The sequence below is a fragment of the Gadus morhua genome, chromosome 17 (assembly GCF_902167405.1).
Source record: "Gadus morhua chromosome 17, gadMor3.0, whole genome shotgun sequence".
Classification (NCBI taxonomy): Eukaryota; Metazoa; Chordata; class Actinopteri; order Gadiformes; family Gadidae; genus Gadus; species Gadus morhua.
In genome coordinates, this window is record NC_044064.1 from 18,683,896 (window position 1) to 18,699,431 (window position 15,536).

General features: G+C 47.7%; 1 protein-coding gene across 3 annotated transcripts in view; it reads left to right on the top strand.

Moving 5' to 3' along the window:
• mlphb (melanophilin b) overlaps positions 1–15,536 on the top strand; it is a 54,874-nt gene that overhangs the window by 28,505 nt on the left and 10,833 nt on the right. For all 3 annotated transcript variants that reach the window (XM_030338719.1, XM_030338720.1, XM_030338721.1), the window contains exons 6-9: positions 6,828–7,049; positions 7,843–7,979; positions 13,372–13,424; positions 14,515–14,607. In XM_030338719.1, coding sequence (XP_030194579.1) covers positions 6,828–7,049; positions 7,843–7,979; positions 13,372–13,424; positions 14,515–14,607 — 505 coding nt within the window. The remainder of the gene's footprint in view (positions 1–6,827; positions 7,050–7,842; positions 7,980–13,371; positions 13,425–14,514; positions 14,608–15,536) is intronic.

Below are 15,536 nucleotides of genomic sequence, written 5' to 3' on the forward strand. Positions count from 1 at the left end.
CCCCCATCAAGCCTTTGTCCACCACTCTCTTCCTCTCGGCAACCATTTAGTTCAAATAATTATTAATTTAAGCAAAATCTTTCATCCAGAATGACACGTGACAATCAAATTTCCCTTGAAAAAAAAAATTAATAATACCCGCCATTGCTCAAGCTATCAAAAAAGCAATGTTTCGTTGGTGAGAATTGTTGTTGTTGTTTTTCGGTTGGGGTGGTTGTCCCAACTCTCCTCCTCAGACCAGTGTCTGTCTTTGGCGGCTTCCGGGATCTAAAAATAGGTGAACTCCAGCAGTCATGTGGTTACCGTTTGCAAATGCCGTGGCAAAACACATCTGTGAAAGCAACGAAGTGAAAGAAAAAAAGCATATTTTGGGCCCTTGTTTTCTCATTCCATCTATAGAAGAATGACAGTTCATTCCAGGTCAACAACTCAAAGTGTTTGGATCCTTATCGCTTTAAAAGCCTACGGTTTCTCTGAGGTTATATAACACTGAACTGTGCTAACGTTTTCCTTACGGAAATTAAACTTTTTTGTAGGATAGTAAGTTCTGTGGACAGAACAGCGACACAAACAAAACTATCAAAACTTTGAGCTTGCAAAGGGTTTGAGCCAGCTTGCTTCGTGCTGGCTTGGTTGCTTGAGCATATGGTTAGCACATGTCTCTGTTTTAAGCATCGTATTATTATTTGTTATTTAACAATTCTTGCTTGACATTAGGTTTTTGGAAATTGTTAATTGAAATTTTGGAGATTTAGCAAAAAAAAGTTGCAAAACAATAGTGCTCTGTTTGAACCTTAAATTAACCATGCTGTATACTATGCTTTGTTTAGGTAGGTTTGAATAGCTCCTATATATTTGCATATCTCATTAATTCAACCAAAGTATGGATAATGTTGTAATAGAGTTAATCATGGCCGACCTAAACACATCAGGTTTTCATTCAATAGGGCCTCTTAAATGCAAAATCTATTTCCAGGACTAAAGTTTGCCTTTACAAGAGAAAGGTTTTACAAGAGCTTTTATAAAGAGAGACCTATGGAATTCCCTTTGACCGGAATGCAACAAGAAATATGCAATGCAATACCACGCTTGGGCACCGGGCACAGTGTTGTTAGTCAGTGTAGAAACGAATGGGGGTGAATCTACCTCAATACTATCATAATAATCTATTTCAGCTGTGTACCGGCTATTCACAGCCTCTGTCGCAAATAACACAATCTACTGGTAACTCTGAATACGCAATTGCTTTCCAAAACACAGATGATGAGGAGTGTGAAATTACCTTGTTAGAGCAGTAGCTCTAGAAATTAGGCTTCAGACCTGACAAGCAGCTGCAGCAGTGGTAATCTTCTCAAATCACTTCACAGTTTTCATCCGTAAAGCAGGCACATATTTTGCATCACATTTACATATTTCTCGCCTTAAAAGTAATGAATCGGACAGCAGCTCTTAATAAGTGAACGCAGCTATTACCCCAAGAGGAGGGTCATTCCCAGGGTCCTGTGCCCCAGTCTCCTGTGTTCAGGGTCGTCTTCTTTGTTAACGTCTACTGTCCTCAGTCTCCTATGTTCCCAGTCTCCTATTTTCCCAGTCATCCCGTATGTCTCCTGTATTCCCAGTCTCCTATGTTCCCAGTCTCTCCCATAATGGGAACATGACTAAGGGGGTCTTATGTTCCCAGGGTTATTTCCCCTAGTTGTATAAGCACACAGTGGGATCCTAATAGGTGTTCCCAAGCTCTGTATTGGCTGGATGTATCCTAGGCAATGGTGGGGAAAGGGTTGCTTGTTCCCCAGCAGCACTGCCATGTGGCTCTCAATGCAGTAAGCTACACTTGAGGAAACTGATGAAATGGAATAGCCAAAGAACATAGCTCAATGCTTTGGTTTTTAAACAAACCCCTCACACTTCATATCTGTCGTGTAACTGATATGAAAAATCATCCCAGAGTAACCCAAATATCCGATCATGACTTATGTTTGTAATTGAATCCGGTGTGCCTTTGCTTTTTTTTTTAATTGTCAAGTACTATTTGATCCGAACATGATGGAAGGGGTAATTTGTGAACCGGATATTGAGCGAAGGGGCCTGGGAGCATAGGACTCTGGGAACAGATACTCTCCCCATTCTGAGGGAGTCTGGCAATGGCATAAAAATGTATGTGTTCTTATCCATCGTCACGATATGACCATGATGGCAACAAGCAATTAATGATTACCTTGTTTAACGTTGATTTGATGAAAAATCCCCATTGACTCTCATTTCCCTATACACAAAATTACACAAAAAATACATCCAATCAATTGGCTACTACTACAGAATATCTGTGGTCAAACTGTCTTAGAGCCAGGGATCACTGGGAAGTTAACCCTCTCTGGAAGCCCACATTTTATGGTTTAGCTTTCATAACGCTAGTCTATTGTCTTCAGTCTGCAGCCTGCTCTGTCTGTTTCCCTACATCTATCTTTAAATAATCTTTGTCAATTGCAACTTGTGTTCTAATAGTCAGTTGAACAGCTGTGTCAGCCAGTTAAAAAAATCTCTTGTTGTCATGTTTTGGTGTGTTTCCCTCCTGTGTTGATTACTGCTCCCTCCCCTAATGTGTCTCAGCTGTTCCTCGTTGCGTTTGTTACTTAAGCCCTTGTCTTTCCTTTGTTCCTCGTGCTGTCATTGTGGTTGTTCGTCCTGCGTGTTCCCTGTTGTCACCTGAGTTCCCTGGTTCCATGCCTTAGCCTTTAGGCATAAATAAAGTGCTGTTCTCCCTAAACCGTCTGCGTCTGGGTTCTACCTGCCTGCCTGCTCCGACAACCCTAACAGAATGACAGCACCACCATTGGACCCAGCGGACGCTCAATTTTGCCGTGAGTTGGAGGATTTATTGGTGTCTATAATCGTGGCTATGGATGGCTGGGAGAACATTCCCAGCAGGAGGGAGCAGGAGGCTGCGTTGGGGCGTATGCGAAGGGCTGTCTCGTCAAGGCCCGAGTTGGAGGACGTCTTGCCCGAGTGGGCAGTCGAGGTGCTCAGCCCCACAGCCATTTGGCCGGAGAGCTACATGCCTCTGCCACCGGATTTTGGTGACCGGCCTAAGCCTCCACGCTCCTGCTCTCAGCCTCTGCCCCCGGTCCCCCGCTGCCAGCCTCTGCCCCCGGTCCCCCGCTGCCAGCCTCTGCCCCCGGTCCCCCGCTGCCAGCCTCTGCCCCCGGTTCCCCAGCTACCAGCCTCTGCCCCCGGTTCCCCAGCTACCAGCCTCCTCCCTTGCGGACAATCAGAGTGGGGGTGGTGAGTTTGGGGTACCACCCTGTTCCACCTTGCAATCCATCTCCCGAACTGACTCCGGTCCCCGAGCCCTGTCCGGTTCCTGAGCCCACTCCTCGCCTTCCAGAGGGGGACTGGCCACCTTGCCTTCCTGAGGGGTCCCGCTTTCCAGAGGGGGTCCGCCCTCTACCTCGCCTTCCTCAAGAGGGGGCCAGCCCTCTACCTTGCCTTCCTGAGGGGTCCCACCTTCCAGAGGGGGTTCGCCCTCTACCTGGCCTTCCTCCAGAGGAGACCCGCCCTCTACCTGGCCTTCCTCCAGAGGGATCCCGCCCTCTACCTGGCCTTCCTCCAGAGGGTACCCGCCCTCTACCTGGCCTTCCTCCTGAGGGGACCCGCCCTCTACCTGGCCTTCCTCCTGAGGGGACCCGCCCTCTACCTGGCCTTCCTCCTGAGGGGACCCGCCCTCTATCTGGCCTTCCTCCAGATGGGACCCGCCCTCTACCTGGCCTTCCTCCAGAGGGGACCCGCCCTCTACCTGGCCTTCCTCCTGAGGGGACCAGACCTCAACCTTGCCTTCCTGAGAGGTCCCGCCTTCCAGAGGGCGTCCGCCCTCTACCTGGCCCTCCTCCTGAGGGGACCCGCCCTCTACCTGGCCCTCCTCCTGAGGGGACCCGCCCTCTACCTGGCCCTCCTCCTGAGGGGACCCGCCCTCTACCTGGCCTTCCTCCAGAGGGGACCCGCCCTCTACCTGGCCTTCCTCCTGAGGAGACCCGCCCTCTACCTCGCCTTCGCCGGCCTCCTGAAGGGTTCCGCCTTCACTGCTGCCGGCCTTCTGAGGGGTTTCTTTGCCACTGCAGGCCTCCTGAGGGACTGAGCACTCATCGCCTTCCCGCCGGCCTCCTGAAGGGTTCCGCCTTCACTCTGCCTCTGCTTGCCCCCCAGGCCGTCCGCCTGAGGCTCCCTGCCATGCCCTGGGGCAGTTTTCTGGCCGCCCGCCTGACACCCCTCCGCTCTGCCCCAGTCTATTTATTTTGTTTTGATTCCCCCCTCCTGGCGCCCCTCCACCCACTCATTTTGGTTTGACTTTCTTAGTTTTTTTTGCTTGTCGTGGGTCGCCTGGGAGTCGACCCTTAAGGGGGGGGTACTGTCATGGTCTGTCATGTTTTGGTGTGTATCCCTCCTGTGTTGATTACTGCTCCCTCCCCTAATGTGGCTCAGCTGTTCCTCGTTGCGTTTGTTACTTAAGCCCTTGTCTTTCCATTGTTCCTCGTGCTGTCATTGTGGTTGTTCGTCCTGCGTGTCACCTGAGTTCCCTGTTGTCACCTGAGTTCCCTGTTGTCACCTGAGTTCCCTGTTGTCACCTGAGTTCCCTGTTGTCACCTGAGTTCCCTGTTGTCACCTGAGTTCCCTGTTGTCACCTGAGTTCCCTGTTGTCACCTGAGTTCCCTGTTGTCACCTGAGTTCCCTGTTGTCACCTGAGTTCCCTGCCTTAGCCTTTAGGCATAAATAAAGTGTCCTGCCTGCTCCGACAACCCTAACACTTGTTCCTCTTGCTTTCCCCTTTTCCTTATCAAATCATTGTGGTAAATAGTTTCCAATGGTTTGTACCAATTATTATGAAAGACAAATCACATCATTCAACACATTGGAGAATAAATATTGTGGTGGGGATAATGTGAGCAATATGTCATTTAATAACGCATCCAAAACAAGGAGGAGACAGAGACACGCATCGCTTTAAAGTGATGACCCAGCAGAAAAGATATTAAATTAAATTGAAAAGCAGGGAAATGAGAGCTATACCTCATTCTTTAGATTGAGACCAGAACCAGACCACCATACATGGGGACCCTGAGTTGGGTCTAGAGAACTCACTCTGTCTATCGTTGTAACCCACCACTCACCAGGAGACACCACAGGTCCAAGTCTGGGTTAGGAAATGGGGAAATTATTGATTTCTAAAGCAGACACAAATAATGTCAGTTTGAAGTGCTCCAGGGGAAGCTTCCAGTCTGTAATTACTGAGATATAATTGTGAATCTGTTTTGTTTGAAACACATAACACACAGACAAAAAGCAGGTCCAGAACTGAACAGAAAAAGCAGCTGACGTTAGGAAACGTTGAGTATATTATGAGATCAAAGCACATGAAGCCACCAGTAAAGTGCTATTCGCAAGACATTAGTATAAGGATTTATTTTCACTGCTGAATCATGTCTGCCCATTGTACCGCTTATTTTTTTAGATCTCTTGCATTGCAATGGCATTTTCTACCTAGATTATGTAAGTAAGTATTGGCTTGCAATTAGCCATGGATGTTTACGGTGTTTTCCATGCTTGTTAATCAATTAGCATCAACCTACCTATCTAGCTAGCGCTCTGACGTCATGTCTCCCTGTAATAAATCTTAGTTGTTAAGTTGTCCTGTGTCTGATACAGTCTTACCATTTAAAGTAATCAGGATAACTAGCAAAGCCTACTCTGATTGTGTGTAATGCCGTGTAAAAAGCTGCTCGCTGCAGTTTAATCTTACAGGCTAAAAGTCTGCAGTCTGTGAAACCACAGTCACATAGTAACACTAATTTTCACCCTCCAACAACCTCAGAGTACCTCCATCCCCTCCAGTCCCCTTTTCACGCTCTTTCATGTTTTGCCATGAATTCAAGTTGTTTTTCCATTCGACTGATAGCTAACACATGGTCAGTCTTCCGGAAAATAATTCCAAGTGAAAGATATTCGTATGGATCCTTTTCTTTTTCCCTTCAGGGCTGTTGTCATTGCTATTTTTTGATTACAAACTGCTGAAAAAGAATGGACTTGTTCCCCTGCGCTGGTTTATGTTGCGTGCCCATTGATACCAGAGGCTAGAGGGGAAATTGAAGAGAGGATTGCTGGAAGGGGCTGTGTGTTGTTTTAGTTTAGTATGTATGGGATCTCTTTTAGGCAGCCTTGAGCGAGAGCTCTGTGTGTCTCTTCAACATCATGGATGACCATGAAGCCTCACATTTTATCAGGGGGCAGGAGGTCTCAAACTAATATCTCCTGGTTTAACGCAAAGCTTTTCTGGATGAGAGCCATGAGGCATTGGAAATCTGACTCAGATTCCCTGCCAATATGTTCCGATAATGGCACACAAAGAGGTTAGTGACTTCAGGTACTTTGGGTCCTATGTTGCTGCGAGTAAGAATGACTTTGGCATGCAAAGGACAAGCCTAGAATGCCTGAAACATGTATCACAACATATGGCCATCAAGTTTCTCAAAGTTAGCAAAGATGGCCTTCAGATATCATTCTTCTTTGTATCATGGCAGGCATTCATGTTGGCCTCCTGTCTCTCCCATCTTGAAGAAGCTCTTTAACTTGCCCGTAAAAAACACTCTATATCATCGTCTCAGTGTTTTTCTTTTCTGTAAGGCCCTCTCTTGTGCGGCTTTGTGTCGATGTATCGGTATAAATTTTCTTTTTCAATTGTGCAGCACCTTGTTTAACATGAAAGCATCACATTTGAATTAAAATGGGGCACATCATTAGAAATGACCTGGGTCATTGTTTTTTGTTTTCTACACCAGTGACCTGAAGACTAAGATTGAGAAGGAAGACAGTAAGATCGAGCTCCTGGGCAAGCAGAGCAGTTTGTCGGAGTCTCACTGCATCCGCTGCCTCCAACCATTCAAGTTCCTGGTCAACAGCAAGCGGAAGTGTCTTGACTGCCAGCTTTTCACCTGCAAGGCATGCAGCCGCTACAACAAGAAGGAGCTGGGCTGGGTGTGTGACCCCTGCCGCATGGCCAGGTAAGAGCCAGCATAGGTAGACTCAAGATAGGTAAGACATAGGCCAGGTAAGAGCCAGAATAGGTAGACTCAAGCTAGATAAGGTATTGGCAGCGAGACCCAGACCAACTAAGATCCAGGCTGGGTAGGACTGAGGTCAGGTAAGGCCCAGACTGGGTAATACCCAGGCCAGGTAAGACCCGGTGTAGGTAAGACCAAGGTCAGGTAAGAGCCATGCTAGTGAGACCCAGGATAGGCAAGACACAAGATAGGTCACAGCCAGGGTAGACATTGAACAGGTTAGAAATTGCAGCCTATCAAGTCATATAACTCATATATATTGTATTTGAATTATTTTGATAATTTGTTATAATTCACTTGTTCTTATATTATTGACTTATATTGGAGGCAAGCATTCTATTCTGTTACAATTATGAGAAGGCCTCAGAATCTTTCAGTCTGATTATTTTGGGCTAAACTAATCTGGTAAAGATTGCTGGCTGTGGGGAGCGGAAAGAAAGCTTTGTTCTGCCCTCGGGCGGGCTTCCTTAAAACAATGGAACATCCCTTGACGAAAACTATGAATTCACTCATTCATTCACTCCAACTTCCAGACACGTATTGGCTGTGTCCGCACACCAGATATCCATTCTGTGATCCATTATATTAGGTACTGTTTATCCATCATCGTTCCATTGTTGCGGTTATGTCCGTTCTTTCGGATCCGATACGGTGACTCAATGTAGTTGATGTGTCTGTTGTCGGGCGACGCCAAAGAGCCCAATCCAATTTTAACGGCCACTTGTCTTTGCAGGGTGCTCAAGATCGGCACGTTGGAGTGGTACCACGGGAACGTGCGCACGCGCTTCAAGCGCTTCGGCAGTGCCAAGGTGATGCGCTCGCTTTTCAAGAGGCTGAGTGGGGAGCACTGTTCGCCGAGGGAGCTCAGAGGTGAGGACCCCGGCTGCTGTTGATATTGTTGTTTCCTGGCTGCTGCGTTCTCCATGGTGGTTCAACCGCACTGCACGGTGCAACGGCCTGTTGCATCGTGAAGCGCGTGAGGCTGAGAGGTTACATCTGTTCATCTGGAAGACCAAGTTGTTTTGTTTGGTTTTTTTATGTGTTTTGATCTGAACCACTTGGATGGAACCATTTGGAGAACGAATTGGAGTGCAATAGAGCCAAGTAAATGAAGAAGATGAATGTTTGACTCTCACAAGTATCATTAATATTCACTGTAAGTCTCTTTGTCTTTGCGTTTGGAAAGAAATGACTAACAGTACCATATAAATAGTAAATTAGGCTGTATGACAAAAGATACTGTCAAAGGTCCTCGAGGCGCAACATCCTTAAGGGGCCCTTTAGTGACATCACACATGAGAACGTCCAGCCAGATGCCAAAGATCAGTACAGGCAGCTTCTCCTGGCATCTGATTGGACCCGAGCCATGTCCTGTCCAGGCCCCTCAGGCACATCCACCTAGACTAACTGTTTGCATATGAGCAAACTCTTATGAATGTAAAACAGGAAATGTTCTCAGAGTAAACCTCAACGTCTCAGGGTTGAGAGACACAGGGGGGGGGGGGGGGGGTCAGATGTTATGGATTAGATCAGGACCATTGTCTCCAGACAGCCTTCATCACAGTCAGCTGAGTCTTCACAAGGAAGGGGGGAGGGGGAGGGGGGAGTATGCTGCAGATTACGCTCTGACCCACCCCACTAAACAACAGTCTTGATAGATGCGCTCCATCGGTCTGCCATGGAACGAATATAACTTCCAGACTCTTATTTTTGGCAAAACTGAAGAATCCAAAAAACACCTGCATAGCATATGTAACCCGGGCACGGAAACTGGGATCACTGTATCCAAACCGAGAATGTGTTTCAAAGCAAAAGAAGGGACAAGTCTCAAAGCACGGGCCTTATGCATCTTCAAACTCATGCGTCACACAGGGAGGGATCAAACACACATGGTCTTTACATAGGGAAGATCTTCAGCAGTTGTCCGTTGTTCAACATTCCTTAGCAGAGAGCATCCCACCTCCTCCTCTGCCGACAGCCCTCCCCAAGACCAGGCTAGCCAAATCCGAGACGAGGGGATTCAATCTCCTCTCTGACGGCTCCTAGCAGCATGTGGAGGAGGAGGAGACCTCAGGGCTGGGACATGAGACCTGGCAGTGAGTCAGGCTCCAGTGTCTCATCCTGTCCTGGTTTGACCACGGCGTGTAGAGAGAGGGGGAGGTCTCTTGGCTGGAGCAGAACACATGTCGACGTGCCGTTAGTCAACGGCTGAACGAGCAGGGGGTTGTTGTTTATGATTGTTGTCGCTGTTTAGAGAAGCCCAATGACAGCGTTAAAGGACTTGGTGAGAAAGTTTCTCTCTCCCTCCTCCACTTTGAAGCACTGTGTAAAACTTGCTCTTCAGCATCTGGGCTATGAACCGTTTCGACAACACGCTGGGTTCTTTCTATCGGTTGGCTCGCGACCTTATGAGGAACCCTGAAGTTCACGTGAAATCCTGAAGGGATTAGTGAAATGTAAAGAGACGGGCAGGAGTCTCCTGGTACCGTTTAGTGCTGAGTCACCCTGGAGAACTGTGGGAAATGACACTGGCTGTGCCCAGACGGCCGCGTGATCCTCCAGTCACATGCCTCCCGACCGGCCTCCCAGAACGTCAGTAAGCTGAGGGGGGGAAAATGTGGTAGAGAGAGATCGAGAGAGAGGTGGAGAGAGAGAGAGAGAGAGAGAGAGAGAGAGAGAGAGAGAGAGAGAGAGAGAGAGAGAGAGAGAGAGAGAGAGAGAGAGAGAGAGAGAGAGAGAGAGAGAGAGAGAGAGAGAGAGAGAGAGAGAGAGAGAGAGAGACAGAGACAGAGACAGAGACAGAGACAGAGACAGAGACAGACAGAGACAGAGAGAGAGGGGGCGTGGGGGGAGAGAGAAGGAAGGAGGGAAAAGAGAAGGGTGAGATACACATCTGGGATATAAAGACAGCAGGAGACTAAGGGCAAAATGACGAGGGAAGGAAAAATGGGAAGCAGAATGGACAGTGGAGGGGAGCAAGGGTGAGCATGTGGAAGACATAAAGAGAGGGCAAGATTGGAGAGACCAGCCCATTGGATGAAACCACATGGGAGGGATGGGTTATCAGAGGGGAGGGCTTTTATACGTAAGGTAATGCATAAGCGTGGAGTTATTGCTTCATTTAAATGTGCAGTAATGTCTCCGTCTGGTTGGATGATACATGGAGCTCACATGTTGGAAATTGTCAACAAGTAATTGATTAAAGATCCTGATGTAAGCACATGACTAATGATCATTAATTTCCATCATGCACGCACGTACATACTGACACAGAGATACTGAGATCTAACAGACAGGAGACATTAGGATTACAAACATTGGGGTGCACAAAGACACACACACACACACACACACACACACACACACACACACACACACACACACACACACACACACACACACACACACACACACATCATACACATAGAACACTAACATTGATAGGGATTACAAAAATGGGCACACACAGTCACACATACATAGAAAGATTAAATGCACAAACGCACACACAGCAGTCCCACATAACGCTTTACACACACACAGACTCCCCCCCCCCCCCCCACACACACACACACATTTCCCTGACTGCATATTGGACGGTGGTCCGTTGGGCCCCCAGAGCAGTGCAGGAGTCATCCTCTCCACTCAGAGCAGATGTAGGTCTCTGGCTCACACAGACTCTACAAGCTTCCTATTCCTTGCCTCTTTGGCGCACTAGCTACATTTGAAGCTTCCTTAGTACATACCACTCACAAAGGGCCAAGAGCAGCTTTATCTCGACCATATCACCAGACCAACCATATCCCATTCCACTCATTTTGACCAACAGCGATTTGATTTTTGATTTCTATTTAGCGTTATCTTTACAACATCCATTAGTTTGATCACAATCTCGATGCTTCTTGGTACAATAGACAATTTTAATTTACATCATACTGTACGTGCATGCTATTAGATACTGTTTATACAGTGCATTCCTAATACACATTAAATATATAAAATGGCATTGTACTACATCTGTTTTTTATTATAATTCAAATTGTATATAGTGCCTTTCAAAATGAAGTTGCCTTCAACGATCAATAAGGTCTTATCTAATCTTGTATGTTGCTCAAACAAACCAGTATGCAACCAGGATGCAGCAGTCTGATCCATATCTCCTTTACTACTATCTCTCTTTCAGAGTCCAGTGATTCGATTAGATAGAGGAGGTTAGCGGTAAGTAACACCAGCTGTTCTCTGCCTCAAATCGTACTTGTGTCTAAATCGGGATATGGATTTCCGTCTCGCCGTAAGATTGTTCTTGTGGGAGACGAAAAACAGGAACCAGTAAAAAAAGTAGAATTTGTCACACAATAAACTTTTTTAATAAACAAACTTTATCTGTAGTTGTCGCATTCCACGTCTATTCACTGTAAAAAAAAAAAAAAAAAAAAGAGACCAACTTTGGACAAACTTAACTTGAACTGGTCCTTTCAACTGTAACTTCACATACAGTATCATATAGCTATTTGGTTAATGGTAAATGGCCTGCATTAAATGAGAGTATTTCTAAACAGTGGCCACTCGAAGCGCTTTACAATATTGCCTAACATTCAGCCATCCATGCACACGTTCACACCTCGTCGAGAGCAGTTACGGTGAGACTTATTGCTCAGAGACACCTCGACACTCAGCTAGAGGAGCTGGGGATCGAACTAGAAACCTTCCGGTTCCCAGCCAACCCGCTCTACCTCCAGATCTACATGCCGCCCATATATATGTCCTTTAACCGAAATGGACACGACAAACACTACAGTCTTTGTATGCTCCCGTGCAAAATGAACGACTTAAACTGCGACCGATTTGCCTTCAAAGACTCCTAATATCCTTCTGACATGTGTTTGAATAAAGGAACTGGAGTCATGCCCTCGGTGATCTGTGTATTAAAACGCCCACTGTAATCCTCTCTCCGCACATGAGGAGGAATCGAGATCGGTTGGGATTAGGCTGACATCATTATAACCCGAGCCGCAACATTAACGGGCTAGGAACCCAATGCCATGGGTTGCTTTGGACCACCACTGGAAGCGGTTTCCGTGGGTTTGGGAAGCTACCAGGAGGAATTGGACGCATTGGCACCGCAACAGTCAGTCTGGCAGAGCCGATCCCCTGCCCCAACCCATCGACCCCCAGCCCCCCCAGCCCAACTCCCACTCACTGGCTAACAGCGAGCAGAGAGATGCCAAGGAAGTATTAGTCATAGTGAGAAGGCTTCAGGTTGCAGACTTTTGGTGTGAAAAAAGAATGGAGGAAGGATATATGTAGTGTGCTGAAGTGTCACTATAAGTCAGTATTCTGCGTGATCGTAAGATTCTACCAGACAAGAGAACTGATGCCCACAGCTGTTGAGTGTTTAATGTAATGTGTGTGTGTGTGTGTGTGTGTGTCTTCGGTGTTTGTGTTTTTGGATGTCCCCTGTGTAAATACCCTGAAACCACAATACATGTGATGATTAATACCTTTATTTTGACACATTTCAACTGTAATTTATTTCTACACTTCCCACCTCCCTGACTGTTCAAAATGTCTCCACAACTCCCGTTTTCTCTTCTTCTCTCTCTCTCACTCTCACTCTCACTCTATCGCTCTCGCTCTTTCTCCTGCTGTTCCCTCGGACACACGGATACACACTAACTGTGTATCCGTCTCTCCGCTTCTCTCTGTCTTGGCCCTTCTCTGTCTGTGTTATTATTCCCCTCTGTCTCTCTTCCCTACCATCTCCCTCTCCTCTCTCCATCTCCTCCCTCCCTATCCTTGGCTGAACTAAAGAGGGATATTTTGGAGCGGTGATGTAGGGAGGGAACCAGCTCATAAACACATCCCACGGAGAAGGACTGAGGGGGAGGGTTAAACCCTGCCGTTCTCAGGCTTCACCTCAGAGAGGTCGGGTTATAAATCTTGATGTTGATGCACAACACACGGTAAACAAAGCGCGGGTCGTAAATCTCTCTGCTGCCAATGAAGTACATTAATTGCACTGTAGAACTAGTGATGGTTCTCCAGTGGGGTTTCTGTTATCTTATCTCCAACGGACCTAGGTGACCCACACTCGAGGTCCGTGGCGTGTGTTAAGCTCCCAACCCAAATGGATGGAAGTGTCAAACGACTTTTAAAGTACTAGTTTTGATTGAGGGTTCATGTGATGGTGTATGGATGTGTAGAGCTTGACTGATGGTGTTCTGTTGTGGATGAACTCTTCTTGTGTTCTGTTCTGCTTCAGAGGACTATGAGGAAGACAACCTGGACGGCTCGGATGCCCAGCGATGCAAAGAGGTACCTCACTCTTATCCACTTGGTTGTCTACTAAATGTGCTTTAAGGAGTACCTTTATACAGTCTATGTTTATGGATTTGAATGACATATTCATTATTAAATCAGTTAAAAGTATAATTTATCGAGACAGAGAGACACAGGTATCTCTTCTCATGTCTTTTTCATGATGGCAGGGCTGTGTGCTAGTTGGACCCGATGCCTTACAGAACCGAGGCAGGCAGGGAATAAGTGTGACCAGTTTGTACAGAACACTGAACATATGTTGCCACACATTATATAACTATCCCAACTGTATGGCCATGGCTCCCATCACCACCAGGCTGTCAAACACATGCTACATTGCGGGCTTATTAAGACCCCGACGTCTGAGTTCAGTCACGTCAAGGGGGACATCAGAGGTGCTAATCTGCCCAGCACCCCTTCCCCTTCAAATCAAATACTTCCCAACTAAGGTTACGTGTTCGCAGCAACAACAGCGGCGCTCTCCCCGGTGCATCCTGGGTAAAATACCAGGCGGTCGTACATCATAGACGTAGGAGAACAGACGGAAACCTCTGTTTACGTTTAAAAGACCTCTGCGGAATCCACTGGAATGTCGCTCATAAAGCACGGCCCTGGTGCACTATTGTTCTGTGGATTGCAGTCGCAGCGTAAGTGGCGGTTTCACCGGGTCCCTCTGCTCTAAGGGCTGCGGTGTGTTGGAACTATTGATTAAGGTGCGGTCCGTTCCACAGGGGTGTTTTTAATTGTTTCCCTGCATTCTCTTCTTTCCTGTAGTCTCAGGGGCCATGTGATTGATAGACATTCCTCCTCTTTCCAAAGAGACAGCGCCCTCTATTGGTGTGAGAGCTGTAGTACCTCTGCGGGCCACGTGGCCTCATATGGTTATTCTGAGCTTCTAGTACTGCCTCATGCTCTGGCTTCACATCAGAAAGGCGTTGTAGTGGCGTTGTCTTCTTGATGCTCTCCTCCTCCCTCTCCTCTCCTCTCTTCTCAACCCGCCCCCCCCCCCCCATCCGTCGTCTGGTGGTCCTCCTACCTCTCCTGTTGACCCTCCACACCCCCCACACACATCCCATCCCCTGCATAGATGAGGAAGACCAAGAGGATCCTTTCAGTCCAGCACTACGACCTGGACCTGGACCCGGACTACTCCATCACCTCCAGGAGGAACTCCTTTAAGGTACCTCCCGGAGTTACTCAGACTGCCCCCCACCCTGTCAGGTACTGATCACGGCCATATGACCCCCCTCCTGTCGGGTACTTACCAGTGCCTTGACCCCCCTCCTGTCAGGTACCCCCAGTCCCGCCGCTCCCTATATACGCAGAGTACGCAGGGCACCAAGTACCTGGGGGGGGCACTAAAAATTAAGGTTTAAAAAAATGAAGAAATGACATTATTGAATTATAAAAATATATTAATTAGTTATGAAGAGGCCCACCGTTGTGTTTTTTCTTAATTGTGTAACCTATCACCAATGGGCCGGTGCGCCCCCCCCCCCCCCCCCCGCTCGGAAGTCCTGTCCAGGTCACAATTTAATGTCGACCTGCCTAGGGCACCGAAACGGCCAACGGCGGCCCCGGGTACCCCTACTATTTCAGGTACAGACTGGTTGTTTTGCCTGGCCCCCTGGAGATCCTTAACCTAGCTGACCCCCGCTCTGCGTGACACCACCTGGAGGTCTTTAAGGCGGACCCCAGCTCTGCAGGGGACCACCTGGAGACAGACCCTACCATGTCCCATGCAGACCCCAGGGCCCTCACCTGGGACCCAGGCCTGGCTGAGGGTCGGGGGTCACTTATTCTTCATTCTGATGAGCAGGTCCATGAAGCACTATGACCACGCCTCCAACCACACTTGACACGTCTGACGCCTCACTGAGGGAAACCATTGGTGTGAGGACCCTTCTTGACAGCAACGCATTTGGTTTCATAGAGAGCATGGCCCTAAGAAAACACAGGAAGGGATTTACCAAACATCATCCATGTGGCAATGGATGTACATGATTCTCATAGGAAAACGTTCACATGGCGCGCATTAAATACAGAGGGAACAAAGGTGAGGGGAGTGCCCACCTTGGAGAGTGAGGGAGGCAACAGCTTAAGGTATCT